The 20,047-nt window shown below is 33.0% G+C and overlaps 1 protein-coding gene across 1 annotated transcript in view; it reads left to right on the forward strand.

Annotated features, from left to right (window-relative positions):
• Spag16 (sperm associated antigen 16) overlaps nt 1–20,047 on the forward strand; it is a 917,689-nt gene that overhangs the window by 62,393 nt on the left and 835,249 nt on the right. The window contains exons 8-9 of the mRNA XM_077799366.1: nt 4,503–4,572; nt 13,103–13,212. Coding sequence (XP_077655492.1) covers nt 4,503–4,572; nt 13,103–13,212 — 180 coding nt within the window. The remainder of the gene's footprint in view (nt 1–4,502; nt 4,573–13,102; nt 13,213–20,047) is intronic.

Consider the following 20,047-nt stretch of genomic DNA (forward strand, 5'->3'; position numbering starts at 1 on the left):
TGCTTAGAGCTGTTATTTCTGTGGAAGCATTCTTGATTTTCCTGTCTCTGAAATTGAGCATGATTCCTGAAGTTACATTAAAGGCCATTTTGAGAGCATATTTAGAGTATAAAACAATCCCTGGGTTTCAGATCATTCCTCACTGGGTTATTAAAAACGTTAAGGAGTAGGAGTAGTGAGTTTGAATCTCAGTTTTGGGGTAAAGTGTGAATCTTCAGGTCATTTACATATAGTTTGTTTTCTCACATATTAATCAAAGGTAAATTATTTGTCTTATGATTTATATATATCTAAAATGAAAACATGTTTAAAAAGTTAAAATCACTCTGTGAGTCAAGGTTGAATTTTATATACTTCTGTTTGGTTGTATATTTATTAGCTGCAACTGTTTTATTTTGTCCTTGAACTCCTGGATACTCCTGAAGGCAAAGGAAAAGATAACCTGCCTGCTGAAGACTGTCTAGATCTTTCTAGGTTAAAACAGCTTCTGTAAGTTTATCCCCTAGTATGTAAATATTATAGTAACTGGTTGGTTGGCTGAGAGATAAGTATCAGTATTAATTTTCTTCCTTCCGATGGCGGCATCTTCTCATTCTCTCTATTATAAAGGGTACTTATGAATCTTATAGCATGGACTCTACATGCTATTCTTTGTCTTTACTTTCCTATGTAGTGTGACTTATTTGATCATATTCCTGATGTTGAGGTGCATGGTTTTCAGTGGGTTGAGTGTAAACCCTGTATACCTTGTTAAATGCATGGTCTCTGTCACAACATCTGTGAGCTTCTTAACATCTGTCCTGAGTCTAATACTTTTTTTCTGGTCCAGTGCTTCAGATGTTAACATTTCTATTTACCTCACAGAAGTATGCAGACGCTTCTGATTTCCCTATAATGCAGATACAAGCCATAAGCAATTTAGAAAGCAGTTAAGGTCTGTCTACATTGACACATCATTTTCAGTCAATTTTTACACTACCTAGAGAGCACTATTTTTCTAGCACCGTGAAAATCATGAAGGACTTTTTAAGTGACTGTCATCATTCCTACACCATTTCCTGAGAAACTAGGAGCAAGTATACTCTCTATTTGGAGTATCCCCAGACTATGTAGTTTTATTTGAACTTTGTTCTTAGCAGGCCCACTTGGGTTTTTAACTTGAGAGGGAAACCCACACTCTTATGTCTGACCTCTTGCTCAGGCATAGACTTCCCCTTTATATGTTTTGGTTCTATTGGATGGGATGACTTTTCTGTCTTCTTCTATATTACAAGCCACCCTATATCCTCATTTGTCTCAGACAGTCCTCACACCTGTTTCCACAGGATAATTTTTAATGACTTCCACTTCATCCTAAAAAAACCAAAAAATAAAAATAAAATCCCTATTTAGAAAATACTTACTAATGGAAAAATTCTAAAGAGCTTATTTCTTGATATCTAAAATGGAATAGTTTGGATTTAGAAATAGCATTCCTCTCAACCACATCTGCTGTTCAAGATAGTAGATTCTGTACAATTTGAGAAAGTCAAGATTTAAATAGGAAATCCTGTTGCTGCCACTGTAGACTTCAGTATGGACATTACTGAAAATGGACATTCAGTGCTCTTTTAGAATTGTCTTATACATGTCAATGGAAATTGACCACAGCAGTCACCATCCTCAAGTTAAGTTCTGCACTGTACATGATTCCTCACATCAGTACATGTTTTTCAAAATCCAAAATGACTACACAAGATTGATGGTGCCTAAGTGCTATCTCCTTGGCACTGGAGGGAGATTCATTATTATCTGTGTGCTAGTTAGGGATAGGCTGTGTAAACGTCTGATATCTATGGCAACAAGTGGAAGACTTGTAGTTTTAAATTCAGGCTACTAACTGGTGAGATGACTGTCATATCTCTCTGTACAACATTCTAATTGATATAATAATATATAATAATAATAATATAATAATTCTACAATAATAATAATTTATCCTCGGATCAATTAGTTGATTCTCCAAATTAGGGCAGAGAATGTAGTTGTAGTCCATCTCTCCATGTGTGTCTTTGGAGAACAAGCCAAGGTTACCATTTAAAGAACTGAACCTGGGGGCTGTGGCTGTGGCTTAGCAGTAGAGTGCTCACCTAGCACTCCAGGCCCTGGGTTCGGTCCACACAACACATAAAAATAAACAAATGAAATAAACGTTTATAAAAAAGAACTGAACCTGTCTGGATACCTCTCATACAAAGAACAATTTATTACCAAGCAATTTTTTTTTCTGTTGGAGCATACTTATCAGGTGTGGGTGTACAGCCATAGGAACCTACAGTGTGTCATGATGTCACAGAATGAATTTATTAAAAATATTTGTAAAATGAAAAGAAAAAAGAACCTCAAGAAAACAATGGGATTTGGCAAGAGATAAAGGAACTATGGTAGACAGAGCTAGATGGATTTCCATTCAAATTTGGTTTGGATATTAGGGCTAATAGTACCATCCACACAGCAAGGGAGTGAAAAATTTTATTACTTTCATAATTGAGTTGTCTCAGAGAGCAGCATATGCCCCTAAGCATTTCTGAAATCTATGAGTAAGATCAGGGAAAGGAGACTGGCTTATATTTTATTATGATTGGGATTTAGGGCAGGGTGAGCATTTTTATGTGGAGGGAGGGGCTTGCATAATTTAAATTTCCTGTCAATGCCAAGGAAATTGCAACTAGGGGTTCTTATCAGCTTGCCCTGATGTGGGACATGAGGGAAAGAAAATTGAGTGAGATTCTTCTTTTTTAGGATCCTAAAGTTGTCACAATTTAAGCAACAATATAAATTATGTAGTATTGGATTATTACTCAAAGCATAAAATAAATATCTCTAATTCTACAATGGTATAAATAAATCATTGAATAAATAAGCAGGAGGAGAATAGATAAATCTCCCATACAGGAGAATATTACATAATATATGTAGATAATCCTTCCCTGAAGGAGATGGATCTGGACAACTTATCTATGAAGTACTGGCTGTACTTCACTACTTGCTTTCAAAAGTACAATAGATATAAGGGGAAAAGTAACTTTAGAGTAGAGAAACCTGGTAAACTACCTTAGCTGGGTGATCAAGGTTAACATAATAAGTTTTAAGTCATGTTGGCAGCATATACCTGTGATATGTTGTGCTTATAATGGCATTTCACCTCTGTTGTCTTCTTTGCCAAATCCTATAAGTATAGCTTAACTATGGGGTAAACATCAGACTACCCAAATTTAAGGCCATTCTGTAAAATATTACTTGATTAGTATTTATAAGTATTCAAGGCCTGGGCTGATGTTGTGGCGCAGTGGTAGAGCGCTTGCCTAGTGTGTGTGAGGCACTGGGTTTGATTCCCAACACTGTATATAAATAAATATATTAAAATAAAGTTTCATCTACAACTAATATATATATATATATGTATATTTTTTTAAATAAAAAATATATTTAAGGCCATTAAAATCAGGGAAAGTCTAAAGAACCACCCTGATCCAGAGAAAGCTAGAGAGATGTAAAAAGTGAATGTAATGTAGTGTTATGGTTCGGCCCCTAGAACATAAAAATTAACAAAATCCAACAGAAAGGGACTTCAGCAGACCTTAATACTGGTTTATTGTTTGTGATAAATGTACCATCTTAATGCATATTAACAGGGGAAATAGGCTGTAGGCATACAGGAACTCTTGGCCATATATTAGCAACTATTCTGGAAATCCTATGCTATTTAAATAAGAAATTTATTTTTAAAATTTATAATCCATCTGATCTGTAAGAATTGATATTAATCTGTTACTTTTTTTAATCACAGGCATTTCGTTAACACTAATCTATTGATTATAAATTATCTGCAATTTTTATTAATAAAGAAATATTGCTATTCAGTGATAGTATAAAAATGTATTTCTGTGTATAATTAAACAGATGGTATTTTGTGTTTGCATAATCATGTACAATGAGGGATGATATAGCTTTTTAAGGCTGATTTTAAATTTAAATCTATTGTTTAGGCAAATGATATGCCACCCAGCTAACAAATGTTCTTAATTATAAGACATATTTAATAAAATGGAGTATCTGTGGGTGGAAATGAACTAAGAGGTTTAGGTGCATAAACAGTCTTTTCATATTTTACTTTTCCAAATAATACTTAACCTCACGGTTTTTAGATAGAAGATAAGTTATCATGAAGAAATATAAACCGAGGACAAACCTCTCTCAAAGTAGAGAGCTGAATTATGATAAAACTGTGTTGTAAAATAATGTTTCAGTTTCTTATCCATGATAATTAATAATTGCCTGCAGAATTCAATATTGACTAAAAATTATTTTCCTTTTGTTAAACTTCATGTTTGACATTTAAAATTATAGGCTTTTATTCAAGAGAAATAATATTTTTGATATTTTTCAATCATTTTATTTTACTTAGCCATTTAAAGTCATTTAGTACATAACCCTATATATTTGACTTTTTTTCTTTTTAGATTTCTGGACTTCAAGCAACACTGAAGAACATAGACGTAGGACATAATTTTCATATTCCTGAAATTAAAGGTAAAAGTAAAATATAATTCTAGCTTAATATTGGGGATGATTTCTTAATATTATCAGAGATCAACATTCTAGAGATATTTAAAAGTGAGTAAGTGGGGAGATAATTATTTCACAAAGCAAAATTTTAATTAAACAATTAAGGAAATGCAGACATGATAATATATAGATATATTTTTTTTTAAAGAGAGAGAGAGAGAGAGAGAGAGAGAGAGAGAGAGAGAGAGAGAGAGAATTTTTAATATTTGTTTTTTAGCTATTGGCAGACACAACATATTTGTTTGTATGTGGTGCTGAGGATCGAACCCGGGGCGCACGCATGCCAGGCAAGCGTGCTACCACTTGAGCCACATCCCCAGCCCAAATATTTTTGAGAACTATGTGAGTCAGCCATCTTGGAAGAACTTCTGTTCTGATCATGATGGAGTACCAGGTACCAGACTAGCTTTGTCTTCATAAATAACTCCAAAAGTAAGCTATAGATGAGGCAACTATTAGCATCTGAAAAACAGACATCTCAGATTGCAGAAGGAACTTATCTACCTTCAATCATGACTCCATGCTTGAGGAAATTTCCAAGCCAAGCTTCTTGGAAATGGATGCCAAAAAGAAAACTGAAAAGGCAGATAACATTGTTCATAACTTTAGAATCTGTAAGAAAGTGCTTTAGAGAAGAGGGAACTCAAAAGAGGGTCTCAGTAACTATAAGTCTGTAGCTGATGGTTGGGCTGCATGTAGATTGAGACTTAACAGAGGGATAAAAGTCTACAGGACTAAGAACAGACTAGAAATTCTGTAGGCCAGGCAGTGATGATAAACATTTCCAATTCCAACTATCCCTAGTTGGGGAGAACTCTTTCACACATTATTACAATACATTAATATTCAGTATCCTATACTGATGCTATAAAAGCAGAAACAAAGCTTACACATGAGTTTTAGAAGAGACAGAGTTTAAGTTTTGCTAAGTAAGAAGTACCTTAGGACTTTACATAAAACTACCCAAATAAAGGACAAAATTAAGCCAAGAATATCAGAATATCAAAACAATCAAACAAAAACAGAATTGCCTTATTGAACAAAAACTGTTAGGAATTCAATTCCTAAATGACTAAAATTGTAAAAAAGAATAAACATGGTGTCTTGAAGATTGAAGAACATTGCATATTGGGTTTATTGTTGTAATCATTGATCTCTAATGATTCATTCATTCTTTTTCTAATAGTTTATAATTATATATAGTTATCCTTGACATTTTCATCAAAATATAGTGGTGGTTTCAGATAGCTCCTATATGATATTAGCTCCTTGTACTCAATTCAATGTATAAAAGAACATATTGCATGTTTTTCTAGACTGATAATTTACAAATTACTTTGAAGATCAAGCTTGCAATTGTGTTTTGATCTGTGCTAATTTGAAATGACTTAGTAGAAAGGAATGAATTCTTACACAACATGAAGAAATAGTTTTTATTTTAGTTGCATATCCCAATTATCTGAACAAAATAAATACTTTAAAATCTATATTGAATAAATTTTTGCACTTTATAAACATACTCTCTAATTTTAGATACTATAGTTGCAGTACCTTTACCTAAGGTTCTGATCTCAGCATTTGATTGTGTGATCTCAAGACTCTTTCGGTGCTCCAGCGGCCTGAACTTGGGATATTACTTACCAAGGGGATTTATCTTTTTAAAAAGTTGGATTAATGATGGCTCTTCATAAATCTTGCCATCTTCCACATTTTTTTTGAGATGATAGGGATTAAAACTAGGACCTCAACTAAAGAAATTTTCTACCACTAACTACACCTTCAGCCCCACAACTATTAAATATATTACTAACTTATTTATCATGATTTTCATATTTTATTCCTTCTCTCTTCACTTGTTCATTTAAGCTTAATTTTTCTCCTCCCCCCTCCTCCTCCTGTCCTCTTCCTCTTCTTCTTCCCCTCCTCCTGCTCATCCTCCTCCCTCTGTCATCCACTCATTTATTCATTTATTCATCAATTTATTTATTTGGGGAATAAATTTGTATGGCAGTTGAGATTCTTCAAATCATATGTGTACACTGTGAGGTTAGATGACAACAAATTGTCTTTTTCTCTGAACTTTAGCAAGAAGAGAAGTTATTGTTATTTAATTAAAATGTGGGAAATAAGATAAAAAGTGGATTGATTTGGAGCAGAGTTATCAAAGAATTTTCAATGTACTTTGTTTTTGGCCCATAAAGTGCCAAGTTGATTATAGAAATTTTAGACAATTTTATATTTTTGTAAAAGCCACACATAATTATTACCACACAGAATTTTGTTACTTTAATACCTACCCTTCACACATGAAAAGGGTTTTTAGTTTTGCGTTTATCTCTTGTATGGTAGATAGATTAATAAAAAATTCCTAGGTGACATTATAAAGTAATAAATTATTATTGATTAGATACTTAAACTGACAATTATGGATTATGTTTACTTTTATTGTTAGGTAACATATATCAAATATTTCTCAGGAACTTCTCAGAAAACACTTATTATTACATAATATGAGATAAAACTGAAGTTTTGTGAATTATGCATTTTTTAAAAAGTTTATGCTGGTTTTGATTATTATGCTTGTTATTTATATTAATTTAGTTTGCTATAGGTTGGTATTTGAATGTAATAATGCCTATTTCCAAAGCAGAATATGATATGTATAATGATATCTTTTTTAATATTTATTTTTTAGTTGTAGTTGGATACAATATCTTTATTTTACTTATTTATTTTTATGTGGTGCTGAGGCTCGAACCCAGGGCCTCACATGCACAAGGCAAGTGCTATACCACTAAGCCAAAATCCCAGCCCTAATGGTATCTTAATATATCATAATTTTTCATAGAAAATTATGAATTAAGAATGAATGACTAACTCGAAATTGGACATTTTTGGTAAAGTGAAAAGTTGTGAACGTTGACATCAGAGTTTTACAAATGAAATAAATATTCTTTGTAGTTAAGCAAAGTACCCTTAATATAGTACTCCTATACATTTATATTATTATTATTTCTTTATTAGTTGCTCAAGACAATACAATGATCTTGACATATCATACATTTGAATCCAATAGGGTATGAATTCTCATTTTTTGACGTATACAGATTGCAGGATCACATTGGTTATACATCCATGTGTATAAATACAACAATCCTAGTGTCAGTTGTATTCTGCTGCCCTCCCTATCCTTCCCTCCCCTTCCCTCCCGTCACCTCTCTCTACCCATTCTACTGTGACATTTATCTCTCTCTTTTATTTTCTTCCCTTCCCCCTCACACCATCATACATGTATTTTGTGAAACCATGAGCGTCTCCTTCCATCTTCCTTGCAATTCCCCTTCTCCCTCCCATTCCCTCCCACCTCTTTTCCTTGTTTTATTGTAATCTTCTTCTCATGCTCTTCCTCCCTACTCTGTTTTGAGTCACCTCCCTTATATCAGAGAAGACATTCGGCATTTGTTTTTTAGGGATTGGCTAACTTCACTTAGCATAATCTGCTCTAGTGCCACCCATTTCCCTGCAAATGCCATGATTTTGTTATATTTTAGTGCTGAGTAATATTCCATTGTGTATAAATGCCACATTTTTTTTTATCCATTCATCTGTTGAAGGGCACCTAGGTTGGTTCCACAATCTAGCTATTGTGAATTGTGCTGCTATGAACATTGATGTAGCTGTGTCCTTGTAGTATGCTCTTTTTAGGTCTTTGGGGTATAGTCTGAGAAGGGGAATAGCTGGGCCAAATGGTGGTTCCATTCCCAGCTTTCCAAGGAATCTCCATACTGCCCTCCAAATTGGCTGCACCAATTTGCAGTCCCACCAGCAATGTACAAGTGTACCTTTTTCCCCACATCCTCACCAGCACTTGTTATTGTTTGACTTCCTAATGGCTGCCATTCTTATGAGATGGTACTTTAGAATGGTTTTAATTTGCATTTCTCTGATTGCTAGAGATGGTGAGCATTTTTTCATGTACTTGTTGATTGATTGTATATCCTCCTCTGTCTGTTTAGATCTTTGGCCCATTTGTTGATTGGGTTATTTGTTTTTTTTTGTTGTTTAACTTTTTGAGTTCTTTGTATACTCTGGAGATTAGTGCTCTATCTGAAGTGTGAGGGGTAAAAATTTGTTCCCAGGATGTAGGCTCCCTATTTACCTCTCTTATTATTTCTCTTGCTGAGAAATTTTTTTTTTAGTTTGAATATGTCCCATTTGTTGATTCTTGATTTCAACTCTTGTGCTATAGGTGTCCTATTAAGGAATTTGGAGACCGACCCCATGAGATGGAGATTAGGGCCAACTTTTCTTCTGTTAGATGCAGAGTCTCTGGTTTGATTCCTAGCTCCTTGATCCATTTTGAGTTAACTTTTGTGCATGGTGAGAGAAAGGGATTCAATTTCATTTTGTTGCATATGGATTTCCAGTTTTCCCAGCACCATTTGTTGAAGATGCTATCCTTTCTCCATTGCATGCTTTTAGCACCTTTATCTATATAAGGTAGTTGGAATTTTGAGGGTTGGCCTCTGTGTCCTCTATTCTATACCATTGGTCTACCCACCTTTTTTGGTACCAGTACCATGCTGTTTTTGTTACTAATGCTCTGTAGTATAGTTTAAAATCTGGTATCACTATGCCACCTGTTTCACTCTTCCTGCTTAGAATTGCTTTAGCTATTCTGAGTCTTTTATTTCTCCATGTGAATTTCATGATTGCTTTTTCTATTTCTACAAGGAATGCCGTTGGGATTTTGATTGGCATTGCATTAAACCTATAGAGTACTTTTGGTAATATGGCCATTTTAATGATATTAATTCTGCCTATCCATGAAAAAGGTATATCTTTCCGTCTTCTAAGGTCTTCTTCTATTTCTCTCTTTAGGGTTCTGTAGTTTTTGTTGTAAAGGTATTTCACCTCTTTTGTTAGGTTGATTCCCAAGTATTTTATTTTTTTTGTGATATTCTGAATGGGGTGGTTGTCCTGATTTACCTTTCAGAGGGTTTGTCACTGATATACAGGAATGCCTTAGACTTATGAGTGTTGATTTTATATCCTGCCACTTTGCTGAATTCATTTACTAGTTCTAGAAGTTTTTTGGTAGAACCTTTTGGGTCCGTTAGGTATAGGATCTTGTCATCCGCAAATAGTGCTAATTTCAGTTCTTCTTTTCCTATTTTTATGCTTTTAATTTCTATCGTCTGTTTTATTGCTCTGGCCAGTGTTTCGGGAACTATGTTGAATAGGAGTGGTGAGAGAAGGCATCCCTCCCTGTCTTGTTCCAGATTTTAGAGGGAATGCCTTCAGTTTTTCTCCGTTTAGAATGATGCTAGCCTGAGGCTTAGCATGTGATCTGTCCAGATTGAGTCAAGAGGATATACACAACTTAAACAGACCAATATCAATTGAGGAAATAGAAGAAGCCATCAAAAGACTACCAACCAAGAAAAGCCCAGGACTGGATGGGTATACAGCAGAGTTTTACAAAACCTTTAAAGAAGAACTAATATCAATACTTTTTAAGCTTTTTCACGAAATAGAAAAAGAGGGAGTACTTCCAAATTCATCACCCTGATTCCTAAACCAGATAAAGACACTTGAAAGAAAGAAAACTATAGACCAATATCTCTAATGAACATAGATGCAAAAATCCTCAATAAAATTCTGGTAAAGCGGATACAAAAACATATTAAAAAAATCGTGCACCATGATCAAATAGGATTCATCCCTGGGATGCAAGGCTGGTTCAATATAAGGAAATCAATAAATGTAATCCACCACATCAATAGTACTGATATATTAAGAGAACATAGTACTCCTTTTTATACTCCACATATAGTAAAGCACAGAACTCTTTATTTCACAAAGTTAAATTAACTGCTGCTTTTTAACTTTAATGTTTTGTTGCTCTTGGAATTGCACGTGGACTATGTGGTTTAATTTAGAGATCCTATCTTTTCAAATATTTTCCCCTTTAACTCTTGACTTTTTCTGAATTCTAATTAGGTATATGCTTGGTTTCTGCATTTCACTTTACACCAGTCCTAATCTCTTAGATATTTTCTATTTATTCTTCTGGGTTAAATTATGAGTTATTTCTTCAAAAGCTTTTTACAGTTAAATATTTCTCTTTATATTTGTGTTTGGTCTATAAAGGAGTCAGGGATTTACAAAGGTAGGTACTTCATAAATATTTGTTAAGTGAATTTTTCCATAGTTTTCTGATATTTATTCAGGGTCCTCAGCAGGTTCAAAGAACGTTGTTTCAGTGTGTACATAAATAAAGGAATGATTGAATGGGTGAAGTTTCATACTGGAGTACAATAAATAAAATTTCTGTGCTTATTTATTTGGAGTTTGTTTTTATCTCTAAGGAATTATATATTTCTTAAAATGTTGATTATATCTGCATAAAAATTATTTTATCTATGTAAAATTACGCTGCACTAGTCAGTACATTTGGCCTTGTCATTAGGAATTATAAAATGATAGGAAAAAAGATGCTATGATGAAGACATGGACTTTGCTTGGATAGAACTAAACATTAAGAAGTATTGTGTGGCATTTGAGAATTATATTACTTAAACAGGAATATGGCACAAACTTTAATGTCTGAGCCTCTCATTTGTTGTAAAAATGTTTATATAAATAAATAATATTTATTTGATGGGAAATAGAGATCATGTTCATTCTTTCTACAGTGGGAAATAATTGAGAACATTATCTCTCTTCTGGTATAGTGTACTTTCTGCAATGTTCTCAAGTTTTGTTTGAAGTGTTAAATATTTTTATGAAATTTTATTAGAATATACATTTTTCTAATTCTGTTTTGCTTGTGGAATAACAACATACATTCATAGGCCAAGCCCTTTTGGATTTTATACTTTCATGTGTTATCCTGATCAAATTTGCTTTTTTCTTGTTTTTTAATTTTCTTTTATGAAGTGATTCTTAGTAATGTCTTGTATACTACATTAAATTTTCTCAGATTCATGCAAGTATCTGTTTGAATCCTGAGTTTCTCTTTTACTACTTTCTCCTTTCTTCCTTGTGTTTATTACTATATGAATTTCCCTTCAGGTATATAAAGGGAACAAAAGACAGTGACCTGCAGAGGAATATTGACACAATCGCATGACATAATGTTTAGAACAGTGGCTGTTACATAGTAAAAGATCAATTAAGCATGAATGTTAATTATATTTTTAATTATTATCAGTTGAAAAATTGGTCTTTGAAGAGGCAACTATAATAAAAGAGAATTAGAAGTGAAATTTTTCTCTTTATCTCAGCAAGCTGTAATTGCAGCCTTTATCTGAGACTTTGACTTCCAAGATACTGTGGAACTGTAACTTGTAGCAACATTGCCAGAGGACAGACAGTTTGGATACTCAAGACTTTCTAATTCTGTTGTGTAATGCTGGTTCATGGAACATTGTTTTTCTGTTATTGTGGAGGTAATTTGGAGGATCTTCTGCTTTATCTAAAGCTGGTACTAATAGGAAAAGTTATATCCAGAAAAAAATAAATGCCAGTTGTGTGCTCCCTTGCTTTTATAACCTCAAGATCTGTTAAAAGGGCCTAGACATTGAAATCATCCATGCATTTTTGTGTATGCAATCTTTTCTATATTATGTATCTAGCATTGTGATTTTTTTTTTGACACCAATGATATTGAACCCAGGGATGCTTAATCACTGAGCAACATACCTAGCCCATTTTATTTTTTATTTTAAAATGATCTCACTAAGTTGTTTAAGGACTTGCTAAATTGCCAACACTGGCTTTGAACTTGTTATTCTCTTGCCTCAGCCTCCCAGGCTGCTGGGATTAGAGGCATGCATCAATGTGCCCAGCTAGTGTTGTGATTTATGACATTGAGTAATTTCTTTTATTTATGTGCTAATGAATAAAACCTTATTAGTTATTTGAAATCAAGTTTTTATTTATAAATATAGGTATAAATTATGTGTACCTAAATATGAATAGGGAAAGATATGAAAGAAAGGACTTTTCCCATCATAATCCCCCCCCCCCCACACACACACACACTTGGTTCTATAAGATTGCTGAAGTCCTGGATAGTTAGGTAATCAGAGTTACAACTAGATGTGAATAGTACCTTGTGTTTTTTTTCTTGTCTGTTTCTCTAAACATCAAGAATCATAGATAATAAAATTTTATTATTATGAAATTCTCCTTTTAAAAGTCTTGTATTTATTATATAATTCCACTTGGAAAATTTTATTTCTTTTTCTTTGCCTTGGCCTTTTCTCACTTTATTTATAAATACACAAAACCTCTAATGCCACCCTGCATTTTTGGGACCTGAATTTTGAAGACCCCACTTAAAGTATTTTGGTTGGTGTGACTGTAATTTGTTTAATACTTAATAAATATATGTATTAATAAGACTATGATTAACATTTGAAAATGATCGTATTTTTTTAAAAAATAATTATTGCAAAAATTAAGATTAAATTTTATTATCTTGTAGTTGGTCACAGTATTGAAAAAGAAAATATGCCAGAAGGTCCTACTCAGAAAGGTCTTCGTAAAGCCAGGGAACAAAACAAATGTAAAACAAAGATGAAAGACAATGCAAAGGTATGATATTTATTTATGTTTATACATTAACTTATACTTAATTCTCACATATTTAGATCCATGCACTCATATAGCATCATTTTTTTAACTAGAAAAGAAACTTAGTGGTTATATATAATAATCCTCTGAGTTTATGGAGGGAAAATTGAAGTCCACAATTATTACTAGTAACTAGTTAATTTGGAGACACATGCTTTATTAGTGTTTAAGACACCTCAAAGCATCTCTGTGCCACACTCAATTTTCTGCTTAAAATTAATCCTATATAAAAGAAATAACTCCCAAAACATCTCTTATAGTTTCTCTTTTTTTATAGTAGAATTTCTAACTTTTCTCAGTTTTCTTTTCCTTTAGAATAACATGCAACAGAATCATGCCTCATTTAAGAATTTGTATGTTTCTGGAGTATTTTTGCTTTGCAATTAGACCAATAAGTTAAATCTTGCATAATAATGAAATTAAAATTATCTGGTCAATGAAATGAAATTTAAGAAGAAAGAAAATTACATAAGAAGTACAAGGGGTTTAGTTTCTTGTTATGAAAATTCTAGCTGAGATAATGAATTTTCTTATAAAGATGATTGTTGCCAGAGAGTTCTACATCTGGCATTTGTTGTAAAATGGAAATATTTATAATTCTAATGTTAGTAGTAGTAATTCAAGAAGAGATTTTTATAAACTCAAGTTATAGCATTTACTTAGATAATATCAATAACTTTCACTTGAAGGTTTACACTAGAATCAATTATTGTATAAATATTCAAATAAATAAACAAACAGTTATAGGTTATACTAAGTTCTTGACAAAATAATCTTTGGATGATATTCAAATTACTGTTTTACTCTATCTATCTTCACTATTAATTCATGGATTGTGGTATTAGAGGCAAATAAGAGTTAAGAATTTTTGATGATGTTGTGATTGTCATCAAGAATGTTTCATCTTCTCTTGGTATAAGTATTCTTTCAGGTAGTGCATCATGCTTAGAAATGATGTGTTGATTTATTCATTAACAGCTTATGGCTTATAAAACCATATTAGTAAACGCAAGGTTGATTTTTTTTTCAAGGTTGATTTTTTAATGTGATGAAAACTATGATAATATAGTAGGCACATTATATATTTATGCATAGTATTTCCTTTTTTGTTATTGAATTAAAATATTTAATGTAATACCTACAATTCAATAAAAGAAAATGAGGCCTTAATTAAGAGCCTAGGTATAGGATAAAGTGAAACCTTCTCATCCTCACTGAATAATCATTTTTATTAATATTTTTCTTATAATTTTCTTGCAGCTGTTATTATAATGTACCTGAGTTCAGTTTCCAGTTTATGTTTTATTCACTTTAGATGCTATTTATTGACTACCTTGTGGAAATAAAGAGACAGGTCACTTTACTGATATATATATATAGTACCATCATAATTCTATTTTCTGTGCTTTATCTGTAAATTAGTAGTATAAATTAATTGCACAAAACAACATTTAAATGCATTTTCTTTAAGTAAATATAATTTACTGTAGAATTAACTATCATGATTAAAACCACAGAGAAGGAAATGGAATATCCAAATTACATGAGCACAGAAACTGCTTTTTTAAATGTAGCCACTTCCCTAGCTTACATTCAGTGGTCCTTGTTACTTATTTCTCACTTTGTCCTCTCTCATTATTTCTTTTCTTATAGTATAACTTCTCACTTTTCTTAGTCTTTCAAAGAAATAACACTGAAAGTCCCTTTTCTGATGAACACTGTCAGCCTCTTCATACTCCCATACTGGCTCCTTTAAGGAATTTTTTTCCTTTAGTAGTACTTCCTGGTGGGTCACCTCTGTTTATTCCCACTAGTGATGTATCTTCCTATATATATATATTTTTCCTTACTTGTCATTTGTTCCTGTCAGGCCACCCTTTGTGATATATTAAAATGAACTTCTGACCAATATTTCTCCTGCTATTGTATTCTAGTATCTGCATTTATGGTTAGAAGGGAAGTAGTTTTCCATTTGAGTAAGCTTTTTCCCTTGATGTCATAGAATGCAAATTAGGCACTGATCGATACTGTGCTTTCCAGATACAAAGAACAAACATCAGTGCGATTTCTTATTAGAGGCTTACACTGGGTTTTGGACTATGGCTCTCATCCCCAAGCCTTGGAGGAATATCACTCATATGAGAGATTTCTCTTACACTCACCTCATAAGCAAAGACATCCACAGACTAAGGTGGAAGGATGGCAAGGAAACATCACTCTCATGGATCCCTTAAGCAAGAGAGGGGTTTGTATCCTTGTATCAGATAAAGTGGACTTCAAGCCAAAGTGAATCAGAAGGGACAAAGTAGTACATTTCATACTGCTTAAGGGAATTATACAACAATAAGCCATAACAATTGTAAATATTGATGCCCTAAACAATGGGACATCTACATATATCAAAGAGACCCTACTCAATTTCAACAGATAGACCACAACATAATAATACTGAATGACTTTAACATTCCTCTCTTACTATGAATAGATTGTCCAAACAAAAACTAAACAAACTATAGAACTAAATAATACAATTGATAATTTATAATTAACAGACATACATAGAATATTTCATCCATCAGTGATTGAATACCCTTTCTTCTCAGCAGCACTTGGATCTTTCTCTAAAATAGACCATATTTTATGCCACAAAACAGCTCTTAGGAAATATGAAAAAAATAGTGATACCACCCTGCATTCTATCAGATCATAATAGAACGAAATTAGAAATCAACGATAAAATAAAAAATAGAAGCTACTTTAACACCTGGAGACTAAATAATATGCTATTGAATGACAAATAGATACCAGAGGAAGTCAAGGATGAAATAAAAAAAATACTTAGAGGTAAATGAGAATAGTGATACAACATATAAAAATCTCTGGGACACTATGAATGCAGTGCTAAGAGGAAAGTTCATTGCACTGTTTGTTCACTCAAAGAATAGAAAGATAATGAATAAATGACCTAATATTAAATCTCAAAGTCCTAGAAAAAGAAGAGCAAATCAATACCACCAGCAGAAGACAGGAAATAATTAAAATCAGAGGTGAAATTGACACAAAAGAAACAACTCAGGGCTAGGGATGTGGCTCAAGCAGTAACACACTTGCCTGGCATGCCCAGGGCGCTGGGTTCGATCTTCAGCACCACATAAAATAAAATAAAGATGTTGTGTCCACTGAAAACTGAAAAATAAATATTAAAAAAATCTCTCTCTGTCTCTCTCTCTCTCTCTCTCTCTCTTTCTCTTTTTTTAAAAAAAGAAACAACTGAAAAAATTGACAAAATAAAGAGTTGGTTCTTTGAGAAAATAAAGTTGATAAACCCTTAGCCATGCTAATGAAGAGAGAGAGAAAAAACTAATTACTAAAATTAGTGACAAAAAGGAAATAACATGACAGACACAATTGAAATGCAGAAGATAATCAGAAACTATTTTGAAAATTTGTACTTCAATAAAATGGAAAATTTTGAAGCCATCCACAGATTTCTAGAAACATATGACCTACCTAAACTGAATCAGGAGAACATGCACAATTTAATCAGATCAATTTCAAACAATTAAATAGAATACACCATCAAAAACTACTAATTAAGAAAAGTCCAGGAGCTGGTGAATTCTTAGCTGAATTCTACAAGACCTTCAAAGAAGAATTAATACCAATACATCTTAAGTTATTCCACAAATAGAAAAAGAGAGAACCCTTGCAAACTCATTCTGTGAAACTAGTATCACTCTGATGCCCCAAACAAAGACACATCAAGAAAACATAACTAAAGAGCAATATTCCTTATGAACATAGATGCAAAAATATTTAATATAATACTGGCTAATTGCATGAAAAAACATATTAAAAAGTTAGTGCACCATGATCAAGTTGGGTTCTTCCCAGGGATGCAAAATTGGGTTAATATATACAAATAAATACACTTAATTCATCACATCAGTAGACTTAAAGACAAGAATCATATGATTATCTCAATAGATACATTAAAAAGTACTTGGCAAAATACAGTGCCTCTTCATGTTCAAAACACTAGAAAAACTAGAGATAATAGTAACATACCTTAACATTGTAACCACAGCTATATATGTAAACCCAAAGCCAACATCATTCTAAATGGAAAAAAAAGTGAAAGCATTCCCTCTAAGAACTGGAATTAGATAAGGATGCCCTCTTTCATCACTTTTATACAAAATTGTCCTTGAAACTCTAGCCAGAACAATTAGACAGAAGAAGAAAATTAAACAGATATGAATAGGAAAATAAGAACTCAAAACTTTATCACTATTTACCAATGATATCATTCTATTATATTTATAAGATTCAAACAATTCCACCACAAAACTTCTAGAACAAATAAATGAATTTGACAAAGTAGCAGGATATAAAAATTAATACCCATAAAACAAATGTGTTCCTGTACATCAGTGATGAATCCACTGAAAGAGAAATTAGAAAATTAAAAATATATATATTTGGGAGTCCATCTAACAAAAGAGGCAAAAGACCTCTACAATAAAAACTACAGAACACTAAAGAATGAAATAGAAAAAGACCTTTGAAGATGGAAAGATCTCCTATGCTCTTGGATAGGCAGAATTAACATTGTCAAAAAGCCATGCTACCACAAACTTTATACAGATTTAATGCCATCCCTAGTAAAATCCCAATGACATTCTTCATAGAAAAAGCAACCATGAAATTTATTTGAAAAAATAAGACACAGAGAATAGCCAAAGTAATCCTTAGTGAGAAAAGTGAAGGTGGCATCACTATACCAGGTCTTATACTACAGAGCCATAGTAACACAACACACATAGACCAATGGTACAGAATAGAAGACAGAGAGACAAACCCACATAAATACAGTTATCTTATACTTGACAAAGGTGCCAAAAACATATATTGGAGAAAAGATAGCCTCTTCAACAAATGGTATCGTGAAAACTGGGAATCCATGTAGCAAAATGAAACTAAACCCCTATCTCTCACCCTGCACAAAACTCAAAGTGGATCAAGGACTTAGACACTAGAACAGAGACCCTGTGCTTAATAGAAAAAGTAGGTCCAAATCTCTACCATATAAGCTTAGGAACTGACTTTCTTAACAAGATTCTTAAAGCATTAGAAGTAAAATCAATAATCAATAAATGGGATGGAATCAAACTAAAAAGCTTCTTCATAGCAATGAAAACAGTAATGTGAAGAGACAGCCTACAGAATGGGAGGAAAATCTTTACCACATGTACATTAGATGGAGCATTAAAGTTCAGGATATATAAAGAACTCAAAAAACTTAACAGCAGGGCTGGGTTGTAGCTCAGTGGTAGAGTGCTTGTCTAGCGCATGTTGAGGCACTGGGTTCAATCCTCAGCACCACATAAAAATAAATAAATAAAGCAAAGGTATTGTGTCTACAACAATGACAACAACAACCCAGAAACTTAAGTAACCCAATCCATAAATGGGCAAAGAACTGAACAGGCACTTCACAAAAGAAGAAATACAAATGATCAACAAATATATTAAAAAAATGCTCAAAATCTCTAGCAATTAGAGAAATGCACTCAGAACTATCCTGAGATTCCATCTCACTCATTCAAGAGTAGCAATTATCAAGAATAAAAACAGCAATAAATGTTGGTGAGGATATGGGGGAAAAGGTACACTCAGACATTGCTGGTGGGGCTGCAAATTGGTGCAATTGGAAAGCAGTACGGAGATTGCTCAGAAGAGTTGGAATAGAATCACCATTTTGATGCCAGTTATCCCACTCCTCAGTTTATACCTAAAGGACTTGAGGACTGACTGTAGGTTCTTTGTTAGTGGGTGGGAGATTCACATGTCAGAAAAACTGGAGCAGAGCAGATGGAGAGGTTAAGCTGAATGAAATACTAACCTTGGCTCAGTAAATGCAGCAATTATGGAACTTTGGATTTGAAACAGTGTATTTTACTTATGCTGACTTTCCTTTTCTCCCCTATCCTCCTGTACCTTTCCTCATGGTAAGATGCCAAATATTACTAGTGATGAGAGGAAGGCTCTACCATTTCTCCAGACTTTGCTTTTCAGTTGAGTTCCACCATATACATGCTTATCACCTCAATAGTTTGTTTATTTTATTTAGGGAACAGTTTTAGTCTATATGAAAAAGTCTATATGCAAAGGAGGATACTATATGTATCCTTTGGGTAAAAGGGAGAAAAAGTAGATAAGGGAAATTATTTCTCTGCTTTTAAATTCTAAAGCAGTTATTTGGTGAATTTCTCTGATGTTTGACTTCTTTAGGTAAAGTTAGGAAAATGTTAATAACTTCAGGAGGAAAACAGAACTGCTTTAGGTCTTTTGTTCACAATGACTTAAAGGAGATGGTTACAGAGATGTTAGAAGAGTTAAGGTGTCAGAAGACACAGAGACAGTCTAGAGCTGGATAATAGCAGGACATTGCTACCATCTTATATTGGAAGCACAATGGGAAAATAAGAGTCCAAAAGTTGGGGCCATCTGATAGGAGTTAGATTGTTGAGAAAAGAGCTCTCTAGTAGATGGAGCCATGGAAGACATATGACTGTAAGGAAAGGCCTTCTAACACATATTAGGGGAGGGATAAGAAAAAATATATATATATATTTAAAATATATATATATATATATATATATATATTTTAAAAATATTCATAGCTGAGCAGTCTGTTTTCTGTCATGTTGCATAGCTAGTATGCTTCTTCCTTCTTTCTAGTTCTCATTCAGTGTTTGCCTTTGCATAGTTAGCACCGTGGCTTATTGGAATT

This window comes from Urocitellus parryii, chromosome 1, assembly GCF_045843805.1.
Source record: "Urocitellus parryii isolate mUroPar1 chromosome 1, mUroPar1.hap1, whole genome shotgun sequence".
Lineage (NCBI taxonomy): Eukaryota > Metazoa > Chordata > Mammalia > Rodentia > Sciuridae > Urocitellus > Urocitellus parryii.